Source organism: Sorex fumeus, unplaced genomic scaffold (assembly GCF_029834395.1).
Source record: "Sorex fumeus unplaced genomic scaffold, SorFum_2.1 ptg000047l, whole genome shotgun sequence".
Classification (NCBI taxonomy): domain Eukaryota; kingdom Metazoa; phylum Chordata; class Mammalia; order Eulipotyphla; family Soricidae; genus Sorex; species Sorex fumeus.
Genome location: NW_026606104.1, coordinates 39,712,603 through 39,736,643, shown reverse-complemented (window position 1 = coordinate 39,736,643; position 24,041 = coordinate 39,712,603). Strand labels below are relative to the sequence as shown.

The window sequence follows — 24,041 nt, the reverse complement described above, 5'->3', positions numbered from 1 at the left end:
CATTCCCCTAACCCTGAAAGAGCCTCCAATGTGGCACTTGCTAAAATCTCAGGGATAGGATGAATGGAGACATGGAGACATGAAGACATTACTGGTGCCTGCTCAAGGAAATCAATTTAACAAGGGGATGACAGTGATAGTGATACAGTGATGTTCAGCAAAAATAAACTGCTGAAGCTCTTCTGAAAATAGCATCTGGCACACAGCAATGTGAGGCAGCGATTGTCTGCATGGGGTTTTGTGACAAATCTTTTTCTTCCCATACAAGTCACACCTTTTGCTGATATTAGCCTTAATCTCCTTCATCTGTTAAAAAAAAAAATCATCTTACATCCAAATATCTTCATTGGTATACTGCAGTTATGTGTTGTGTTTATTTAGTTGTATCCACTTTGCTTTCATCACTGGCAAATGAACTATATTTAAGAATGTATGATCATTATTTAAATCACTATTGAGGACAAAGGGGGGGGCGGGAGGGAGTACAACAACTGGCACAGCAATACCAAGGGCTTTAAAAAATTATTTGTAAGAAAAGAGAAAAACTCGAAGAAAAAAAAGTCCTTTTTCTGCATCCAAGACTAAGGCAATATCTTGAGCATCCCCCCACCACACACACACACCCCACCCCACCCCCGCCGCCGCTGCCCCAGGAGTTCGCAGCCATAGCTCCATTAAACGTTGTCGAGCAGATATATCTATAGCCTCCCAAGGCAGGTCCCCTACAGCGTCAACCATCACTGCACGTCGGGGAGCTATCTTCCCCCCACCCCCACCCCCGACAAGAAAAGGGAAAAGGTGCGCGAGCTGCGGGGAGGGCGGGGAACCCGCCCGCCTGCCCCGGCGCCCAGACGACCGGTCGCGTCCAACAAAGCCCTGCACACGGCACCCACAAACCGGCCCTCCCGCAGCGACGCGGGCGGGAGCGGGGGCCGAGGGGCACCGAAGGGCGCGACGGGGGCGGGGAGAGGGTGCTGAGGGAGACCCTAGGGGGCGCGACGCGGGCGGGAAACAGCGTTGAGGGACCCCCGAGGCGCGAAGCGGCAAGGGAGCGGGGGCTGAGGGCTCAGCTGGGGCGCGACGCAGGAAGGCAAGGGGGCTGAGGGAGACCTGAGACGGCTGAGGGAGATCTGAGGGGGCTGAGAGAGATCTGAGGGAGGTCTGAGGGGGCTGAGGGAGATCTGAGGGGGCTGAGAGAGACCTGAGGGAGGTCTAAGGGGGCTGAGGGAGATCTGAGGGGGTTGAGGGATACCTGAGGGAGATCTGAGGGGGCTGAGGGAGATCTAGGGGGCTGCGGGAGACCTAAGGGGGCTGAGGGAGACCTGAAGGGGCTGAGGGAGACCTGAGGGGGCTGAGGGAGACCTGAAGGGGCTGAGGGAGACCTGAGGAAGATCTGAGGGGGCTGAGGGAGACCTAAGGGAGACCTGAGGGGGCTGAGGAAGACCTGAGGGGGCTTCATGAAGGGGGCGGGCGGGGGCCGAGGGGGCCCCGAGGGGCACGGGCTTCGGGCGGGGGCGCCCGGGAGAAACCGGGCACCAGAATTCGGGGTTTGCGGGGACTCGGGGCCTCACCTTGGCCCGCTTGCGCCGGCTGGTCCGTCGCCCCTCGGGAGTCTCGGCTATTCCCGTTTCCATGGGGGTCGCAGATCCGGGCACCACCGTAGGCCCCGCTTGCGGCCCGGCCGAGCCCGGCTGCTCGGCCAGGCCCCCGGGGGGCGAGGCCCGCGGAGGCTCTTTCTTCCGGGGAGTCCGCTCCCCGGCCGCCCCCGCTCCGGCCTCGGCTGGGCCCGACAGGCCCGAAGGCGGCGCGGCCACCTCCGAGCCGTTCTCCGCGCCGCCCGCAGCCCCGGGCCCGGCCTCCGTCCCGGCCGCCGCCGCCGCCGCCGCTGCTGCTGCCGCCGCCGCCGCTGCCGCCGCCGCCGCTTTCTTCCCAGATAGCATCTCTGGCCGCCTGGCCGCTGACGGCCGCAGGGGCCGCTCGGCCTGTCGGTCCGTGAGTCCGGGGCCGCAGCGCCTCGCTTCTCTTCACACGAGCCTCGCGCAGCCAACTGCCGTCGCGTACGCACGCACTGAGCGCGCTCCCGCCGCGCTGGGACAAAAAGGCCCCGAGCCGCCCAGGCCCCGCCCTCCCCGCGGCCATAGAGCTGCGTCCTTGCGGCTAGAGCGGTCCTAGAGCACGACGCTTTGCTAGAGCGTCTCCTGTACCCTTTCCTTTGGACTTCTGCACCATCACCATCCGGGTCCTGGGCTTCTGGCCCAAACTGCCACTCGGAGTGCCAGCCTTTCCGCTGGCCATTGCAGGCACGCACTTCATTCATTCGTTTGTTCACTCATTCATTCGTGTACTCATTTGTCGATTGAACCAATAGCTTACTACGGTACAAGGTTTTAATTATGAAGTTATTGCTTTCAACGAGCTTACAAGCTAGTGACGGAGAAAGCCTGAAACAGATCATATTGTTTAATTCATAGTTGACCTACTTATTTTGTGGGAAATTTTTATTGCACACACTCACACACACCACTATCTCCACCTCCCCAAACACATGTATACTTATATTTTTGTACTCTAGGATAATTCTTTGTAACACTGATGCTCATGGTGGTGGTTTATTCTTTTACTTCTTTCAGGAATGCCTCACCGAACCAACCAGAGGTTTTATATTCCTTAAGCTTATTTCCATTTAATTACTTGTATATATGCTTGTCTTTGAAATATAATTTTTCTCTTTTTTTTTTTTTTTTGCTTTTTGGGTCACACTCGGTGATGCACAAGGGTTACTCCTGGCTTTGCACTTAGGAATTACTCCTGGAAGTGCTCAAGGACCAAATGGGATGCTGGGAATTGAACATGGGTCGACTGCATGCAAGGCAAATGCCCTACCACTGTACTAATGCCCTACACACTGTACTATCACTCCAAGTGCCTGATTGGGTTATTTTAACACAAACAATGAATTATTTTAACCAACATGATAAAATTATACTGAGAGATAGATGAAATAGGAAACTTGTGAAATGAGAGACATTTATAGAAAGTGGTATCTGATGGGGTAGGTTCTCCATGGGGGCTAAATCTTCATCTTCTGTTCTAAAAAGGTAATGTATAATGTCAAAATTGAGACAGTGGCAGTATGAACAAATTAAGATATATCAAGAAAGAAAGTCTAAAAGTGTGGAGAGTGGCCTTGAGTAAAACTGAAGCTGGGTTCTGGAGGTTTTCAGCTGCCGGTGTTCTGCTTATGATTGCTTATCTGGGTCTTAGAACTTGAGGGCAGGAAGAATGGGACAGAAGATGGAATTATTTCCTTTAATCCATAAATCTCTAACTCATTCGCACATTTAATATTTGAATAAAAAGTTAAAATTGGATTTAAAGATGTATATCTTTGGACCAACTAATTCCACCTCCAGGTATATATTCTAGGGAACTGTTTATGTAATCATACTTTGACCCTGCTTCTCTCGAGTTGTATGTACCATATTTCACAACATGGTGGTCACACCTTAATTTTTCCTTCTAAACCAGCAAGTTACCGCGAATATTGTGCCCGCACAGCAAAGCCTGGCAAGCTAACCGTGACGTATTCAATATGCCAAAAACAGTAACAAGTCTCACAATGGAGACGTTACTGGTGCCTGCTCAAGCAAATCGATGAACAATGGGAGGACAGTGCTACAGAATGTTTCACTGCATAATTGCTTCATGTCATAAATTTTTCTGTCCCTCTTGATAGCACAGCGGGTAGGGCGTCTGCCTTGCACGCAGCCAACATGGCCGACCCGAGTTCGATTCCTCCGCCCCTCTCGGAGAGCCCGGCAAGCTACCGAGAGTATTCGATATGCCAGACACAGTAACAACAAAGTCTCCAATGGAGATGTTACTGGGCCCGCTCGAGCAAATCGATGATCAACGGGAGGGCCTTTACTTTTACTTTTTTACTACTTAAAAGGGGAGGGAGGCAGGTTGAGTTTCCCTCCCCGCCCCAGGCAGAACACCCGCAGCTGAAAACCTCCAGAACCCAGCTGCAGTCATGCTCAAGGCCACTCTCCACACACTTCTACAAACCTCACGCATGAAGGAACCAATAGAGGGATCCAGGTATGTGAGAACCGTGACAGATCTCCAAGCCTGCTTGGATCAGGACTGGGCCTCCTCCACCCAGATCCCCAGTTTTCCAGTAGCTTGGCAGTCACACCCACAAACTGCCCCCAGCAATCGAAAACTTCCAGAACCCATCCGCAGCCATGCTCAAGGCCACTGTCCACATGCTTGGAGGAGCCTCACGCATGAAGGAATCAACAGGGGAACCCAGGTATGAGGGACCCATGACTTGAGATCTCTAAACCTGCTTGGATCAGGACTGGGCCTCCTCCATCCAGATCCCCAGTTTTCCAGTAGCCTGGAAGTCACACCCACAAACTGCCCCCAACCCATGTTATCTCATCAACAGCCAATCTCATCTCCATCCCTCTTGGAGAGCCCGGCAAGCTACCGAGAGTATTCTACCGGTACGGCAGACTCTGGCAAGCTACCCGTGACATATTTGATATGCCAAAAACAGTAACAATAATGGGTCTCATTCCCCTGACCCTGAAAGAGCCCTCAATATGCCATTGGGCTCCACGTGACAGGGACAAATGGAGCCGTTACTGGCGCCTGCTCGAGCAACTCGATAAAACAACAGGATGACAAGTGACAAGTGACTACTTAAAAAGTAAACAGCAGGGGCCAGAGAGATGGAATAGGGAAGAAGGCTCATGCCTGTGTTCTACCCAGATTCAGTCCCTGGAGCCACATGATCCCCAAGCATCACAAGTGCTACCCAAACACTGGAGGCCCCCAAACACTCCTGGCTACGGCCCTGAAGACCCCACCCCTATCCATGCATTGTTTGGGTATCGAATTATTTTTATAGTGAGTGGTTGATGAGCAATGATCAATTCATGCCTGCAGGATATATCAAGTGCCTGTCCCTGGAAATGTTATATAGTGGATAATTACAAACTGGGACTTATACCACATGAAGCAGTCATTAAGAATTTTGCAAAGGGATTTTCCTACAACCCACCTACCAGCCTCAGCCCCCAATAGAGATGGAGATTTTGAATGCACTGGATGGACCTGAAGATGATGTACTATGACAGACATAGCACAAACGTATTTTGTATGAATGGTGACGAGGATGGCATGCCAGATAAATCAAGGATGGCAGCACAGAATCTCAGGCACAGAAGTTTACATTTTCTAAATCTATATATACCTAGCGAGAATTCCGAGTTCAATTCTTCTGCCCCTCTCGGAGAGCCCGGCAAGCTTCCGAGAGTATCTCGCCCGCATGGCAGAGCCTAGCAAGCTACCCGTGATGTATTCGATATGCCAAACACAGTAACAACAAAATCTCCAATGGAGACGTTACTGGGCCCGCTCGAGCAAATCGATGAACAACGGGAGGACAGTGACAGTGACAGATATATACCTAGCAACACTAGAGTGAATGTTACTCTAAAGCAGATAACAATAAAATACTAGAGTTTCAGTGTAATATTTTCACTGTAATGTATCAATCACAATGTGTTAGCCCCCATTTTTTGACCAGAAAATGTTTGCTAAACTACCTATTTGGTCTATTCATTTTTATTATATATTCATGAGGAGCCAAAGCCATAATACAGCGGGTAAGACACTTGCCATATATGTAGCTGACACAGTTTTGATCCCTGGCACCTTATATGATTCCCTAAGCACTGCCAGAAATGATCTCTGAGTATAGGGCCAGAGTAAGCCCTGACCGCCACTGGGTCTGTCCAAAAAATCACATGCACACATGCGCATGCATGCACACACACACACACACACACACACACACACACACACACACTTTTTTGAGTATTCCATACATCCTCTCTTGCACCAAAGACAGTTTGGTGACTTTTTTTCAATAACACCAGCACCATTTAAAAAAGAGAGAAAGAGAGAAACAAAGCCTAGGAAAAGTAAAAATTCTGCTCCAGAATTCTAAAATTTTAAATATGATTATATATCTAAGGTTAATTTAATTTTATTTAGAAAACTGGTGACTTTGGGGTTGGAGGCATCTCTATGGCGTATTGTTCTGTATTGCTCTCTTCTGAGAGATTTATTTGAGTCTCTGGATCATGGCCATTAATGAGCTTAAATGGCACCCGAGGCAGTTCCTGGGTATGACTGCCAGGCTACCAGAAACACAGGGAGATGGCAGCAGGTCACCCATTCCTGACTCTGTGCCAGCCTGAAGATTTCAGTCACAAGTCTCGCGTACCTGGATTTTTCTTTTCTTTCTTCTTCTTTTTTTTTAAATTTTATTGAATCACTATGAGATAGTTACAAGTTTTCATGTTTGGGTCACAATCACACAATGATCAAACACCCATACCTCCACCAGTACACATTCCTCACTACCAATATCTCCGGTATACCCCCCCCCCTTTCCCACCCTCCCCCTGCCTCCATGGTAGACAATATTCCCCATACTCTCTTTCTACTTTTGGGCATTATGGTTAGCAATACAGACACTGAAAGGTCATCATGTTTGGTCCATTATCTACTTTCAGCATTCATCTCCCATCCCGACTGATTCCAGTCATCATTTTCTTAATGATCCCTTCTCTATTCCAGCTGCCTTCTCCCCTTTGCTCATGAGGCAGGCTTCCAGCTATGGGGCAATCCTCCTGGCCCTTGTATCTACTGTCCTTAGGCGTCAGTCTCATATTATGTTATTCTATACTCCACAAATGAGTGCAGTCCTCCTATGTCTGTCCCTCTCTTTCTGACTCATTTCACTTAGCACGATACTCGCCATGTCTATCCATTTATAAGCAAAGTTCATGACTTCATCTCTCCTGACAGCTGCATAGTATTCCATTGTGTAGATGTACCAAAGTTTCTTTAACCAGTCATCTGTTCTAGGGCACTTGGGTTGTTTTCAGATTTTGGCTATTGTGAACAGTGCTGCAATGAACATATAATACCTGGATTTTTAAGCAGATTCACTCATGGGTGAGGTTCCTTGAGACTGTAGAGATTGGCCTGGAATATGGCAGCGATTGAGTTCTGGAGGTTTTCAGCCACTGGAGCTCTGTTGGGGTGAGGAGGGAATGCACCTGCCCTCCTCCAGGTTGCCCCTGATAAGACAGCCTGATGTGGGTTCTGGAAGCATCTCTCTGGCATCCAGAACTCTTTAATTTTGTAAAACTCTTTATTAAATCACAACCTACCATCCCCTTCATCCACCACTCCCAGCTTCGGTAATTACCCTTCTCCCTTGTTTCTATAAATCTCACTACTCTAGTTATCTCATATAAATGATCTCAAACAGCTGTGAATTTTGTTTTTGTTTTGTTTGGGGGCCACATTCGGCAATGCTCAGAGGTTACTCCTTCTTCTGCACTTAGGAATCAATCGTGATAGTGCTTACGGGACCAAATGGGATATCTGGGATCAAACCTGGATCATCTGCATGCAGGGTAAGTGCCCTACCCATTCTACCAATGCTCAGGCACCTGTGAATATTTTTGTGACTTGATAACTTTATTTAACTCAGTCCCCTCAAAATTTATGACATTGTAACATGTTTCAGAATCTCACTTTTGTTTGTTTTTGGGCCACACCAGTGGTGCTCAGAGATTACTCCTGGATCTATGCTCAGGGATCACTCTTAATGGTAATCAGAGAACTATATGGGGTGCCAGGAATCTAACCTGGGTTGGCCATGTGCAAAGCAAATGCCCTATCTGCTTTACTATCTCTCTGGCCCTTCACTTATTTTTGAAGGCTGAATAACATTCCATTGTAAAGACACACAAAATTTAACTAGTTAATTTTTTTACAAAACTGTTCATGATTGTATTTCCATCATACAGTATTCCAACGCCCATCCCTCCACCAATGTACATTTTCCAGCACCAGTGTCCCCAGATTCTCTCACATCACCCATACTCCCCTATGGCAAGTGCTTTTCTTCTCTCTCTCTCTCTCTCTCTCTCTCTCTCTCTCTCTCTCTCTCTCTCTCCCCTCTCCCTCTCTCTCTCCTGTGGGCACTGTGGTTTGCAATATTGATACGGAAAGGTTATCCAGAATATCCCTTACCTACTTTTAACCCTCAGCTCTTGTTCAGCGGACACACAACATTTTGATAATCCATTCATTTCTTGATGAACTTTTAAGTTGATTTTACCGTTCAGCTGTTGTGAATCATGCTGTGATGGACATAGTTACAAAGACAACTGCTTAAAACCTTGCTTTCTATTCTCATGGATATACCCCCAAGTGGAATTACTGTATTAAAAAAATCTTTTGAAGAAGTCAAAATCTGGCTTTACCTCACTGGGACTATAAGCAACACGAAAAGGCAAGTCAACCAAAGTTGCCGTACCTAAAGCAGCAGGTGACTGATAGGTGAGCAAGTTAGACCATGTTGAAGTGTGGCTCTGAATTCACAGGAATATTTTCTCTTGGGTCCAGATTCTGAATCTTCTTGCATTTTCCCTCACTCTGAGGGCCAAGGCTTTACATAGCTGGTCCTTTCATTACCAGTGGTATTGCTGGATAAAATGGGATAGCTGAGGACTACCTCACTGGTGGCTGTTGTGAGGACATCAGGAGATGACACTTGCACATTGCCTGTCAGCCTGGCTGCTAGACTAACAGAGTTTCCTGTTATTGTTATGCGGCAGCTGGAGGAGGGAGCCAGGCTATGACTCCATAGACTGGTAACCTTGACTCCTATCATGGAAGGAAACTGTCCCAGAGAAGGACCAAGACATGGTCTTGGGGCCTTTGTGCCTTTAAACCATAATGCTGGGGGAGCTAGTGTCTCTCTTTAGATATCTCCATGAAATACTTGCTTCCTCAGGTTCCATCGGTGCATTGATGGCTTGGCTGGTCAGCTATAAGCCAACCTTGTTTGGGTTTCTATTCCTTCTGCTGTTGCTTAGCAACTGGCTGGTCAAGTATGAACTCAAGCCTCCCCCTCCAGAGCCAGAGCAGGTGAGCAAGAGGTGCCTTAAGATGATGGGGTGGTTCCACCTGGATTGGGGCGTGGAGAGACAAGAAAGGTGTGTGGATGGTAGAGTAAGACTGAGGAACTCGGGATTCAGGTCAAAGTCCCTGTTTTCTTTCTTTCTGTTAATAAGAGGGCTAAGCTCTTCCTCCACAGTTTTTCAGTCCAGGATTCAGTTGTCTTGGCTGTAAAATAGGTCCCCCATCCCGGAATCTACTCCCCACTGTGTTTGATGTCAACCTGCTTTAGCAATAGTAAAACCTTTGACTTTAAAAGGAAAAAAACCTTAAATGGATAGATTAAAGATATAATAAGAAAGACAGTTCTAAAATAGAATAATGAACACAACAAATATGTGCATAGATAGTGAAATGTTTTATACAAATGTTTTTTGCATTGTTTTGTGGTCACACCCAGTCATGCTAAGGGGTTACTCCGGACTCTGCTCAGGGATCACTCCTGGCAGGACTCGGGACCATATGGGGTGCCAGGGATTTAACCTGGGTCGGCTGTGTGAAAGACAAACTCCTTACCTGTGGTACTCTCTGTCACCTACAATTTTTTAAATTAATACTACTAATACCATGGGGCTGGAGCGATAGCACAGCGGGTAAGGCTTTTGCCTTGCACGCAGTCAACATGGCCGACCCGAGTTCGATTCCTCCGCCCCTCTCGGAGAGCCCGGCAAGCTACCGAGAGTATCTCGCCCGCACGGCAGAGCCTGGCAAGCTCCCCGTGACATATTCGATATGCCAGACACAGTAACAACAAAGTCTCCAATGGAGATGTTACTGGGCCCGCTCGAGCAAATCGATGAACAACGGGAGGACAGTGACCGTGACTGTGACCGTACTAATACCATACAATCTATGGTCTTGTTTGTGAATCATATGTTAGTAAATTTTTTTCACAGAGGCAGGATTTCTTAATTTTCATGCAATTGTGAAGAGAGACTCAAGGAGGTAGGGATATACACAGGGTACTTTAGTTTTCTTTGTGATATTTTCTTAAGTTGGTGTGGGAAATTGGGTATTTGTTGTAATATTGTTCTCTCAACACAGTTTCAAAATGCGGGGATTTGCTCATTTGTGGATTTTATGGTAAACAAAGGACAGAAACTTAGACTTTGAATAAATAGTATACAGTACTGGATTTTTTTTTTAAATTTGGGGGCTGGAAAGATAATACAGTGTGGTAAGGCACTTGTCTTGAACATGACCAACCTGGTTTTGATCCCTGGTACCATATATGGCCACCCACCACCATCCAGGAGTGATCTCTGAGTGGAGAGCCAGGAGTAAACCCTAGAATAGCTGGTTGTGCCCCCCAAAACAAAAAATGTGTGTGTGGGGCCAGAGATATATTACAAAGGGCAGGGCACTTACCTTGCATGTGGCCAACTCAGGTTCCATTCCTAGCATTGAATATATTCCTCCATCCCCACCAGGAGTGATCCCTGAGCACAAAGCCCAGAATAAGCACTGAGCACAGCCAGGTATGTCCCAATGCACTCTCGCCCATCTTGGGGTGGTGTTGGGCAGATCAGTTAAATTTGTGAAAATTGTTATGTCTCGCCATGAGGACATTAAGTCCTTGTTCAAGGGTTTACTAAGCTGTTGTTGCTAGTTGAACCTTCTGTGTTAATGTTCTTGTTATTTGAGCTTAGTTGGCTTCTATGCTATTTTCCCATCTAATTTGATGGGAAAATTTGACACTGGGATGTCAGTATTGTAGAGTTTAGAGGTATCAAGCATCCACAAATGTGGCCACACACTCTAGAAACTCTAGGATATTTCACTGGGAAGTGCACCTACATACATGGCAGCAGTTGTACAATGTGGATGTGACTGCCAGGGCTTCTGGAAGTATGAGAGTGTAGGGGAGTGGGGACGCTGTCCACTTCCACTCCAAGAAGACCCCAGATTTTAGCCTGAAGATGATGTACCTGAAATTTTCAGCAATTTGGCATCTGCAGAGCTCAGTCATGAAGTGGTGGAGTTGGGACGTTGGAATGGTGGCAGCCGTAAGGGGTGAGTGCAGCTGCTGGGGTTTCAGTAGGGTGAGGACTTGGCCTGCCCCCCTCTCCAAGTTTCAACCAGGAGATGAGTGTATCCATGAATTTTTGTGGCTGCTTGATCTCTACTCTGGGTCCAAATTGTCAAATGGCTTTAATAAGAAAAGAAAATCCTGTTATTATTAAGTGGTAAGAGACAGGTAAGAATGACAGAGAAAAGAACATGAAGCTATAGCCAGCGAGATTTAGCACTTGGAGATTTTCTGAGTGCTGGCAAGACCCTCAGAAGAGGCACACAGCAAAGCACAGGCTCTGGAAACAGCGAATGAGGCCGGTCTAGATAAGTGTGGATCAGTGTAGATATGTGGGCCGTGTCGTTACTACTCTAAGACAAAGCCAACAGGGGGCAGAGGGTGCTGGGACTCTGGGGGCTTTCCCTGCAGGCTGAGTGTGACTTTACTATGAGATATGGCAGAGATATCCCTGTTAGTGGTGAGAATCCAGGAATATGACATTTTAAATTTTTTGTTTGCTTTTATTGAATTAGCATGAGATAAAACATTACAAAGCCGTTCATGATTGGGTTTCAGTCATACCATGTTCCATCATCCATCCCTCAACCAGTGTATATTTCCTACCGCCAATGTCCCCAGTTTCCCTCCTGCCATCCCCAAACAACCCTTCCCCCCCCCTTCCCACCCTACCTCTATGACAGGCACTTTTCTTCTTTCTCTCTCGGAGACGACATTTGTACACCAGTTGAGGGAAAGGGTCCTCAGGGATAATCAGCTTTGCTTCTTCACATATTGGTGTGGAGTTTAGAAAGAAGAGGAGAAAGAAAAGCCACCTGAAGACAAACCCCCAGCCATGCCTACTAAAGAAGTTGAGAGACTGCATGCCTGCTTCGCCCTCCAGGACAAGATCCTTGAACGGCTTCTGTTCAGTGAAATGAAGCTGAAGGTCTTAGAAAACCAGATGTTCATTGTATGGAACAGAATGAACCACTGTAAGAAGTCAAACCGACACCGGACTCTCTCCCGGGGGAAGCAGCGGCCGAGGAGGCGCGAATCCATTTTCTCCACCCTCTCTGACTATACTTCCATTTCCCCCTAAGAAACTCCGAGAGTCTGGGGTGTGCCAGACTCTTCTGATGTTACCTTGACTCAGTAAAACCCCATCAAAAGAGACTGAGTTTTCTTAGTGAATCACACCCAAGAGAAGGATTGAGGGCTGAAAAGTCGCTACTGGAAAGGATGTCTGTATGACCCAGGTCAGCCAGACAGCACCCAGTGCCATAGCCTGACAGGGTTCTAGAAGATAGCCACTCCTCTCCTTTCAGCTGGACACTCTGACTGCAGTCCAGGCTCTGTCCCTGATCACCCTGAGTATGACAGTGGCCTCCCTAGCACTGTCCCAGCTCCCCTCAGTTCCGTCCAGGTCTCTCACAGGAAGGTTCTCTCACAGGGCCAAGCAAGGCCCTGGTCAGGATCCGGAGCCAGTGTCTTCCCACCATGGTCGCTGGACTCACACCCACATTCCTGATTGTGGTCCTCTGTGATTGACCCCCTTCCATATGCATTATACTCCTAGGCATGAGTCATTAGTGTGCATTTTAACTTTGCCGTGTTTGCAGTAGCCTGGAACAAACCCAATGTTTCACTTCATCCTTTACCTTAAGTTGATAAAGTTTTATTTAATTTTATGTTGGGGTCATACCCAGCAATGCACAGGAGTTATTCCTGGCTGATGCACTCAGGAATTACTCCTGGTGGGAGTAAGAGATGTTGGGAATCAAACCTGGGTTGGGCATGTGCAAGGCAAACGCCCTACCCGCTGTGCTATTGCTCCAGCCCTGATACTGTTTTTCTTAAATAAATGTATCTGTTGAGGAAAATAATTATAAAAACAAATAAACCTTGAAGGCAGTTTCATTGGCCTGAAGTAGAATATCGCTATCAAAATAAACCCAATGAAAACCAAGCAATGTTACTAAGCTCCAACCAGAGCTTGGGTGCTCACTGACAGATCAGAGCCTGTCAATTTGGCATTTAAAAAGGGAGATTGGGAACCATGGAGAAGGCATGGTTCTTTGGAAGGTGGGGAAGGGAGGTCAGGGTGCATGACTTGCGTATGCCCAACACAGGTTCCATTTAGGCACTGCTTGGTTCCCTGAGTGTTGCCTGACTCAGTTTTTTTGTTGTTGATTTTTTTTTTCCTATTTGGGTCATGTCCTGCAATGCTCAGGAGTTACTTCTAGCTCTGGACTCAGGAAATTATTCTTGGCGGTTTTGGGGGGACCATATGGGATGCTGGGGAATGAAACAAGGTGAGCCACATGCAAGGCAAATGCCCTCTAGCCCCCTGATTTGGTCTCGGAGGATTGAGCACTGCCAAGGTGGCTGGGGGAAAGCCACCAGTGTGAATATCTGAGCAGAAATTCAGGCCCTTGCACTGAACCACTGATTGGTTGGCCAAGAATGGCTGTGGGGTCCCCAGGCCTGCTGAGCACTGCTTGAGAACACTCCCTCCAAAAAAGGGAGATTATGAGTGGGAGTTTGAGAGACCATCAAGAGTACCTTCTCTCCTCTCTACAGGGAGCTTGGAGGGAGCCATTGTTCCCTGTAGCTTTGGGCCACACCCGGCGGTGCTCAGGGATTCCTTCTGGCTCTGCACTCAGAAATTTCTCCTGGTGGTACTCAGGGGACCATATGAGATGCTGGGAATTGAACCCAAGTTGGTAATGTGCAAAGCAAACGCCTTATTTGCTGTGCTGTCGCTCCACCCCCCAGTCTCACATCTTCTAACCAAACAAGGGTGACTGGCAACCCCCATGGGCATCTCCCTCTTTGCTTTACCCTTCCGCTGGCATTTGTCCCCCTTCTACCTTACAGTGCATCACCCCTTCCCAAGCCGACTCTCCATAGTGCTTCCCTCCATGTAGACCCAGTAAAGCACGTTCCCTAGGACCTCCCCGGCATTTCCATCTTCCCCATCCCCTTGCTCCTGCTGCTGCTGCTGCTGCTGCTGCTGCAGCAATATCTGGGTGTCACACACACCACACACGTGGGGACTGTGCACTTGTTTGTAGTTTTTGCTGGGGTCGCACACTTGGGCTAGTCCATGGGTGGGTGCACTGTGGTGGCAGCGGTCTCGACAACAGTGCCAGGAGTCGGACACCTGCTGGCCATCTCACCCTGAGCCACATCCTGGTATCTCCCACATCCTGCATGTCCCCTGCATTTTTTTCTGTAATAATTCTCTGGTGGAGTATGGAATCCTGGAGCAGTGGCCTGGACTCCACATATTGCTTCCTTCCTCCCTCCTTCCTCTTAGCTAGGTGATAAACTCTGAGGGTAAACATTTCTCCTTGTGCCTCTGTATATGCCCTCACAACCCCTTACAATGGCTTCATCACCTGCATCCTTTCCTCCTCCTCCTCCTCCTCTTCCTCCTCCTCCTCTTCCTTCTCCTCCTCCTCCTCCTCCTCCTCCTCCTCCTCTTCCTCCTCCTCCTCTTCCTCCTCCTCCTCTTCCTTCTCCTCCTCCTCCTCCTCCTCTTCCTTCTCCTCCTCCTCCTCCTCCTCCTCCTCTTCCTCCTCCTCCTCTTCCTTCTCCTCCTCCTCCTCCTCCTCCTCATCCTCATCATCTTCTCTGACTGCGCACTCTGCTGCAACTGGCTGGCTTTCATTCCTAACTTGAGTGACAGCCAGCAGGGCCATCTGGGACGCCTCTCAAGCCAGTTATTTAGTTTCCTTATGACGTGAAGGGGGAGCTTAGCTGCTCTAGTCAGTTGCTGTGAGAATAGGATGAGCCACAGCACCCCTAGGTCCTTGTAAGAGTGGCTCCCCTGGGGGGAACTCCTCTGCCCCAGCACTGACAATCACCCCTCCCTGTGCGAGGCACCTTCTACTCACTCCCCACCCTGCTCCACTCCCCACCCCTTGCTCAATTCAATTTCCCCTCAGGTGGGGTGGGTGTCAAACCTGCAACACCTTTCATCAGCTTCCTGGGTCTGGTGGCTCCTGGCTAGATTTGACCAGCGGGCAAAGAGACCAAGCCATGGAGGAGGTGGAGGCTGAGTTCCCTGCCCTCCACACACACACACCCCTGCTCCACAGTTGCCACCCCCATGGCGTTTCCTTGACTGGTTTTGAGGTAGCTGGGTTCCCCCATAAAAGGGTTGCTCTCCTTGCTGGGTGACTCTGGCCTGTGATTCCCTCTGGGTTCAGAGGTGGGTGTATGGTCCCCCGGATACAAGCTCAGGCTACAGCACCACCCTTGGCTTCCCTAGAGCCTGCCCACACCTTTACAAAGGGCCCTTTTAACACAGATCCACAGACTGTTGCCAAGGGCCTTTTGATATGGCCAGGCCCCGGGGTCACCCAGAGCTGGATCATTAATAAAATAGCCACATGGTAAAGCCCTACTATGGAAAGAGAGATAGCAACTTGGCCACCAACTTGGTCCCAGTTGACATATAAAGACCTCCCCCTACGGAGGCACTGTGTCTGGGAGAGTGAGCCTCTGGGATGAAGAAGCTGATCAAGACACATGGCCATACATTCACCTAGACCTAGATGTCTTAGATCTCCAGAGACCTACCACACCAGTAAATCCACCCTGGAGGTCTGTGGTAGCTCAACAGATCCCTTGCCCATGCCATGCGTGGCTCATGGTGGTTATGCCTGGCACAATGACCCATGGATCTGATTATTCGCCCTTGATAAGTTGTTAACAATGGGTTTGGCATGCTCTGTTCATGGTTTAGCTACGCTCTCACAAGCAGATAGACCCAGACTCTCAAGGCTTAAGTGAGCACCTTTATGTGCTCACAGTCCTGAGACGCTCCTGCTGTGATGCCATCCAGTGCTGGAACTCTGAGCTGCCACCTCAGCCCGGGGCTCGGCCAACAGGGACTCTGCTTGTCCTGCTTTGCACAGGGGTATGCGAGTGGGAAGAGGGAGAGGGAAAATTTTCACCACATCAGGCAGTTTTTGGAGGCAACTCCTGGCTCTGTGCCATTTCCAGCAGTACTCGGGGGGCTGTGTGGTGCCAGGGATGGAATTGGGGTCAGCTACTTACAAGGCAAAGTGCCTTCACTCCCGTACTCTCTCCTCTGTTGCTTTAAACCAGCCACCTGCAGGCTTCAGGGACACTTGCCTCCTGTGGCCATCAGCCAGGCCTATGGAGAGACAGCAGAAGCAAGCCCTGGGGCCAGGTCCACTTCCTTCCTGTCTTTCCCCTGACTTGGTCAGATGGTTCAGGCCTCTGTGATGGGCTTTGGCCTCCCTCCACCTACAATGTCTCTTCTAGCGTTGCCAACCTTCACGGCAAGTCCCATGATGAATCCAGTTGATTTCTAGTCCTGCCAGGCAGGCTTAGGTATGAAGAGCCCCTAGATCAAGGGATGAACCTCAGAAAAAAAAATGTGGCTTATACTGGTAGACCCTGCAGTGAGCAGGGGTGTTTCACTCTAGATTTCCAATGGTGAAATAGCAGGTGGGAAACCACTCTCCAAAGCAGAAATGATTCCATGGGGTCTCCAACTCCTGGGGACCCCAGGTGCTCTCAGCATTAGTAGTAGTTCCCAGGAGTAGGTCCCCTGGTAATTGAGGTTCTGAGAACAGTTTTTTCTTCCTTCCTTCCTTCCTTCCTTCCTTCCTTCCTTCCTTCCTTCCTTCCTTCTTTCTTTCTTGGGTCACATCTGGTGCTCAGAGCTTATTCCTTGCTCTGTGCTCAGAGATCACTTCTGCTGGGACTCGGGACCATATGGGATGATAGGGATCAAACGTGGGTTGATCATGTGCAAGGCAAGTGCTTTGCCCCCTGTACTATCGCTCTGGCCCCCATGAGACCAGTTTTCTTCACTGACTTACCCTTGCCTGTGTATAGAGTATTAGGGCTGGGGAGATAATGGGTAAGGCGCTTGCCTTGCATACAGTCAATCCAGGTTCTATCCCAACCACTGCACATGGACTCCGAACACCAGCCAGAGCCAGGAGTAAGCCTCAAACACAGCCAGGCGTGGCCCAAACTCCCACACCCAAAAGTAGAGTACAGAGGAGTCACAGAGATGTGATTCTACAGGCTGAGTGCGTGCTTTGTCTGCAGGAGGCCTCTGAGCATCGCCAGGAGTAACCTCTGAGCAGTGAGCAAAAAACAGCCCTGAGCACTGCCAGATGTAGACACATCCCCTCCTCCCCCTCGACAAAGAGTGGAGTATTTAAAGATCGGCTGGGTGGGGTACACACTGTACGAATAAGGATTTGATTTTTCCAAATAGCAGTGGGTGGTCAGAGGCTATTCCAGTGAAGGACTAATATGATCTCTCGTCTATGAAAAGGATAAGAAATCCCGCCCTCACGGGGCTGTAGTGGTAATTATCTCAGCTGTAGGTGGAAAGCCCTTGGACAAATGCCTGGAGGAAGAAAAGCACTTAAATGATCCTTCAGCTGGGAGGTGCAGCCTTGGCCAGAATTTTTACACCTGAGTGTCTACTGCCACTGTGTGGCCATATTGTGGTATGACATGCTATGATTCGGGTCTAGAGATGAAGGGGCGGGGCTGGACTGAGGGAAGGCGGGAGAGCAGCATGGGGTGCTTGGGGACTCTGTAGGGATAATGGGGTGGACGCTGGTGCAGTTCCTTGGGTGATGCATGCTTAGCATCACCGTCACCCGGGAACTTGTCGGAAATTCAGATTCCCAGGTGCTACACTGGCTCAGGGCCCACAGTGTATCTGGCACATGCGGAGCATAAGCAGGGCCTCCAGGGGCTGGGCCGCTAGTCTCCACCTCAGACACATAGCAGAGTCACCGAGGTAGCTCCAACACTCTCCAGGTTGCACCCTGGGCGGCTGGGGGATGGGGTGATTGGGGGAAGAAGGGAGATTGTTTTTGAAGCCCCACCTGGCCATGTTTGGTGGCGACTCCTGGTTTAGTGCTCAGGGGTTGCTCCGGTAGTGCTATGGGGACCATAAGGTGCTGGGGGTGGAACCCAGACCTCCCGCATGCAAATCCTATTGAGCACTGATTCTGGCCTGGAGAGTGAAGCTCTCGAACTTTTCCTGGGGAGCTGGGGCCTGTCCCAGAGGCTGGGCAGAACTTGTGGCCTGAAAGCCAACTCCTGGCAAGAAGCTGCCTGTCTGGAGCCCTGTGGGTCCTAGCGGGCTGCTTTACTCGTTCATTGACTCCTCACACTCACAAGGGGTCATTGCCCTGTTTTATAGAGGAAGAAATGAACATGGTATGACTTACCAAGGCTACCCAGGCAGTGACAGAGCTGAGAGTCGAAATATTCTCTGAATATTTGACACCTAGGAGGAGCTGCCCTGGCAGGCCCCTGTCACCTGGCAGCAGATGTGAACACCCTGGGACACTTAGGGGCAGACTCAATTTCTCTGCCAGGTGCTGCCTGCCAACTCTTTGAAGCTCATGAAGCCAAATGCCCCGCAGTGCCCACATTAGTGGGAGGGCTGTGGTGCCCCTTTACACCACAGGGGCTGAGCACCAGGCATGGCTGTGTTCCTGACTGGCTCCCCAGCACCTGCTACAGAGAGTATGTGGCAGGTGCTCTTCCTGCCTAGCCTGCTCCATCCTCTCTCCACTGCAAGGAGTGCTCGCTCCCTCCAACACTGCGAGGAGTGCTTGGCTATTGAGGGTCAGTTGGGGAGTAGGGGGAACCCACCTCAGCAGTGTTCCAGAATGGGCCATGCTTGCAGAAGGGTCTGGCATGGGAGGGAGTTGGAGAGGGTCTGCCCAGCCCAATCTCAGGGCCTCTGGCATGTTCTCCTGAGTAAGGGGGAAGCAAGGGCTTTCCGAGGCCACCAGGAAGTTGGAGGCTAGGCTCAGGGGTGAAGGTAGGTGGGGGGCTAAAAGGCTGCCCTCCGTCCTGTGTGTCCGTCCCCCACTGTGCATACTCTCCAGCCTCTTCCCTGTGTTCGTGCTGTACCACCTGGGTGAAGAGGGCCTCCTTGTCTCTCTGAATGACCCCCTGGAGCTGTATGCAGGCACCTTCACCACCAACAACTTTCTGGGCCTGGTCTCAGACCTGCAGGTCCTGGGCCAATTTCCTGTCACTGTGTTGAGGATGACCAGCCAGCTCTTTGGTGAGTGACTCCAGCCACAGCCAATGTGCAGGTCTAGGTAGCTGGTCTGTCCCTTTTTGTTTGGTTTTTGGCACTCCCCCTAGCCCACCCCATTGGGTGATAGGCAGAAAGATCTGCCAGGAAGATCAGAGCCAGAAAGTCTGGGTATTTAATCCAGATCAGCTGGCAGGTCAAAACCCAGCTGACAGGTCAAGATCTTATTAAGTGAAGAAGTCGACACTTTAGTATTGGTGGACAAATCTCCAATAACCACCTAAATTTCCCTTAATATGTAAAGACAACCTCTAAGTTAATGTGAAGACCAACAACCCAAGAGACAAGTGGGGAAGGGAGAGGAACAGAATAAGCATCTTACAGAGATGGCTTTTTACAAATGGCTTTTTAGAATATTGAAAAAAATTGGGCCAGGGGGCAGAGTTTCCTGTCCCCGCGCCTGGCTGTCCTCGCCGGGGCCCCTTGGAGTGGGGCGGGTTGAGTTTCCCTCCCCGCCCCGAGCAGAGCTCCGGCAGTCGAAGACCTCCAGAACCAGCCACAGCCATGCTGAGACCACTCTCCACACGCACGAAGGTACTGGCAGAGGAACAAAGGCATGTGGGTCCCGGGGCTGAGATCTCCAAGCCTGCCCGAATCGGGGCTGAGCATCCTCCACCCAGATCCTCCATCTTCTAGTAGGCAGGAGTCACACCCACCAACTGGCCCCCTGGCGCCGTGTAATCCCATCAAGGGCCAAGACCCAGAGACTATAAAATCCAGCTCCAGGAAGCGCACAGCCGCATCTGCGGCCGCGCGACATCTTATCTCTTTCTTACTTTGGACAACCTGGCAGGCTGCTGAATGTAACCTGCCCACATAGCAGAGTCTGGCAAACTCCCCATGGCCTACCCAATATGCCAAATACCAGTAACAATGATGGGTCTCATTCTCCTAACCCTGAAAGAGCCTTGAATATGGCACTTTTTAAAATCTCAGGGCTAGGACAAAGGAGATGTTACTGGTGCCTGCTCGAGGCAATTGACGAAGAACAGGATGATCATGATCATGATCAGGGATCAGGGGGACGGCTCAAAGGTTCTGGGCTGTCACACTCAGCGACTCTGCATGCAATGCCTGCATCCCAGCCCTCTGCACCACCTCCCTGACCCCGCCACTGCCACTGTTAACCTCTCAATTCATGGAAGGTTTGTGGGGGCCCACCAGGATGCCCCACAAGGCCGCTGCTAAGTGGCCCAGCTGGTCTGACCACTGTTTCTCCCTAGGACTGCCCAGAAGGCTGCACTCTGCCTCGCTGCTGTGGAGGGGCAGCTCTCAGGAGGCCCTAAGCCTACTCTAGGATGACACACTGGTGGAAGATCCAGGCACCAAGTGAGGAGTATGCCCTGATGTGGTCCTCTGCCCACATCCTAGGAATCTAAGTCCTGGGAGAGAGTTTGTACCACCTCAGCCCAGAGGGAGACCATGGGGATCATGAAATAAAATCCCTATTCCAAAGCTGAGAAGACTGAGGTGCAGAGAGAGGGTCAGCTCAGCCAGGGCAGCAGGGAGCTGGGCCAGGGCTACTCCTTGTGTTCTTTTTATTTATTTATTTTTTTTTGGGGGTGGTCACACCCAGTGGTACTCAGAGCTTACTTCTGTCTCTGTGCTCAGATATCACCTCTGGTGGGGCTTGAGGGACCACATGTGGTGTTGGGGTTTGAACCTAGGTCTGCCAGGTGCAAGGCAAGCACCCTACCTGCTGCAGCCTCAAGCCTCAAAAGTTCTTTCCATTCAACAACTCATCACTGACTGAGCCCTGCCTGTGTAGCTGGGAGGCGTTGATCTGAGCTAGTACAGCGGACCAAGTCAGCTGGGGCTTCCTCGCAGAGCTTGGGCTTCTGTGAGTGAACAGATCAGCGAGATCAATATGGATGCTGCCAAGTGCCGTGATGGAGATACAAGGGAAGCTGATGAGGAGATGGACAGCTGGGGGACATCACTGAATAGAGCAGCCTTTTCTGGGAGCATGGGGGCTTCAGGGCTGGAGAGAGGTCAGCTGGCACTGCCCAGCCTCAGAGGCCCCCTCCAGCTGCTGGCTCTGGGCAGGTCCCCTTTCCCAATTTGTCTTCTGCTGCATCTCAGGGTCAAGAGGATCCGGATGCTTGGGCTGATGTCCTCCTGCCAGCTATTTCTCAAGTCTTCCACGGACTTGTTGTGCCGCCTTGGAGGAAGCTCTTTGTCTCTCTGAACCTCACTTTCTTCCTCTGCAAAATAGGGAGGCTGGAGCCCAATAGAATGTGAATTCTCACACATCCACATGCTACCCTGCAGTTTGATTTTTATGTGTGTGGGGGGGTTATTTCCAGTGCAGTACTGGGAGGATCATGGGGTGCCAGGAATTAGACCAGGAGTTCTGCATGTGCTCCAGCCCTCTAAGACATCTCCCCCGTCTAACCTGATGATGGTGTGTGTTTGTTTTGATGGGGTCAGGAATGGAACCCAGGTCTTGCAAATGCAAGGCATGCATACTTCGTACCTGACTTGTGGCTTCTGAAGCTGCATTTCTCTTGTTAAGAAAAGAGCGCACTTATTGATTGCTGGTCTTCTACCAAGGCCAGGAAGAAGGAAGTGATGAAATTTTGCTTCTTGGGGTTGGAGTGATAGCACAGCGGGTAGGGCATTTGCCTTGCAGGCGGCCCAACCCGGGTTTGATTCCCAGCATCCCATATGGTCCCCCAAGCATGGCCAGGAGTAATTCCTGAATGCATGAGCCAGAAGTAAACCCTGTGCATCACCGTGTGTGACCCAAAAAGCCAAAAAAAAAAAATAGAAAAAAGAATTTTGCTTCTTATTAGTTATCCTGGACCTCAATGATGGTTATCACCTGCCCCCTATCCACAGGAACACAGAAGACTCTAGTTTCCCATTTGATTACGTAGAATAGACTAACGGACAAATGATCAGTAAAATCTGCTTTACCCTGATCCAGTGCAGTGCCAAGGATCCCTCTTACCTGCTGTGACACTGGGCAATTCTCTGCCCCTCTCTGGGTAATCCTCTTTCCGGGCAGCTGTAGTTGATGGTCATCTAAATGTCAGCTGGGACTGGCCACCTAGGGGGAAGTGAGTCAATTGCTTCTCAGTCCTATTCAGTCTGATGGTGGCCTCTGGCACAGACAGAGCGGGTGGCACTGTATTCATTCAAGCCACCTCCCAGTTGCCACCTCTCCCCATCCAGGGGTCATTACGGCACGCTGGCCTTCTCGTTCCTGGCCCACATCCTGGCCCACACCGCGCAGCGGGATTACCAGTGCTGGGTCTCCGAGAGAACACGCCAGACACTGGCAATGGCCCACGGGGGCTTCCACCTCACTCCCTAGGCGTATGCGTGCTTGGCAGCTGGCGCTCTGCGGATCTGGGCTGGTACCGCCCGTCGGGCCAGACGTGCCCCACCTTCGCCGATCTGGCCAAGCTGGCCATGGAGCTACTGGGCAGTAGGCCGCGGAGGCTCCTGCAGCCCGAGGCGGCACACACTGCTGATGACGCGCTGGAGAGCGTGCAGAACCTTCTCCCTGGTGGCGGCGCTGCGCCTGGGCCCGGGCTGCGTCTCCGGCGCGACCCGGGGGCGCGCTGCCTACGACTTGCCCTGCCCACCCTGAAGTGGGCCCCGTGGGAGGCGGAGCGCATCCCGCAGCCCGGCCCCTCCGCTCGCCTCTGCACCTTCTCCAATCAGACCTTCGACTGGGGGCACCTAGCGGGGCCGGTGGGCGAGCTACGGCAGCGCTAGTTCGGGAGGGGTGGACGCGCTGGTGCCCGCCGCCTTCCGCACTTTGGCGCTGCGCCGCCTGCGCGGTCACCGTTGTCCAGATGCACGTGGCCAGCGTGTTCCTGGGCGCGCCCTGCCGCTTCCTCGGGACGCAGCACGGGCAGCTGGTCAACGGGTCGCGGGGCTAGACCTGGAGCTGCCTCTTCGTCCGCGTCCTCATCTTCGTGCTCCCCTTTAACCCGGAGTTTGGGATTGGGAGAAGGTGAAGCTGCAGGAATCCCACGTGTGGGGCAGTGGTGCTATACAGAGTAGTCTCTGGACCCCACGGCCCTTTCGGAAAGTGTTTGGTGTCTACGCGGAGGGGGTCCGGGAAGAAGCATTATGTATGGAAATTTAAAGTACTACGTGGTTGTCAGTACTTCTGTATTGATAGAACCAGGACTAAATATGAGCTTTGTGTTTTGACTTTTTATTTTATTTTCAGGAACTCAGAGGCCATCAGGGCTACACCTGGCAGCACAGTGGGGAGCAGCTGTAGGCTCTGGGGGTCCAGTCTGGGGCCTCATGCTTGCACTAGGGCGGGTCAGCATCTGAGCCCACTTCCTGTGCTCGCATGCACACACCAGCATCTCAGCCATTTCCTTGACCATTAGTTTCTGCCACAGCTGAACTCTACACTTAAAAATGGGTCACAGGGCCTCAGGCATCACTTCTGGAGGGGCCGCCTGGGAACCATATGGGATGCTGGGGATGCAACCCTGGGCTACCGTGTGCAAGGCAAATGCACTTCCCACTGTACTAGCACTCTGGCTCCTAACTTGACTTTCAAAACAAGCAACATTAGTAATTGAGGAGGCAGAACCAGGGTGAGTGTGGTAGCTTTTCTGTGCGTGGGGCCAGAGCTTGTTCCTTGGCAGTGCAGACCCCCTAAGCATGTCACTGTGACCCTGGAGGCTCCAGCTCTGTTCCTGGCAGGGTAGGGCAGGAGCTTCAGGGCATCCTAGCACCCTGGAATTGAACCAGGCACCACTAGGCATGATCCCCTGGACTCCCTGAGTTCTGCTTGGAAGGTACTTCCTCCAGTTATAATTTACATCAAATAAAAGCATTATCAAGAAACACTCCAGTGATTTTGACAAATAC

General features: G+C 50.8%; 3 protein-coding genes across 4 annotated transcripts in view; 2 read left to right on the top strand and 1 right to left on the bottom strand.

The window, feature by feature from the left end:
- KDM1A (lysine demethylase 1A) overlaps window positions 1-2,069 on the bottom strand; it is a 67,040-nt gene extending 64,971 nt beyond the window's left edge. For both annotated transcript variants that reach the window (XM_056123822.1, XM_056123823.1), the window contains exon 1: window positions 1,572-2,069. In XM_056123822.1, coding sequence (XP_055979797.1) covers window positions 1,572-1,940 — 369 coding nt within the window. In that variant the 5' untranslated portion in view covers window positions 1,941-2,069. The remainder of the gene's footprint in view (window positions 1-1,571) is intronic.
- Window positions 2,070-8,835: 6,766 nt separating this feature from the next.
- Window positions 8,836-12,167, top strand: TEX46 (testis expressed 46). The gene is made up of 2 exons (XM_056122935.1): window positions 8,836-9,027; window positions 11,970-12,167. Exons 1-2 carry the CDS (start codon window positions 8,836-8,838, stop codon window positions 12,165-12,167), a joined length of 390 nt encoding a protein of 129 aa, XP_055978910.1.
- A 957-nt stretch (window positions 12,168-13,124) lies between these two features.
- Window positions 13,125-23,086, top strand: LACTBL1 (lactamase beta like 1). The gene is given in 7 exon segments (XM_056122934.1): window positions 13,125-13,150; window positions 18,979-19,160; window positions 20,417-20,522; window positions 22,371-22,540; window positions 22,543-22,924; window positions 22,926-22,989; window positions 22,991-23,086. Coding segments are annotated over 7 exon segments (1,026 nt in total).
- Window positions 23,087-24,041: the final 955 nt, after the last annotated feature.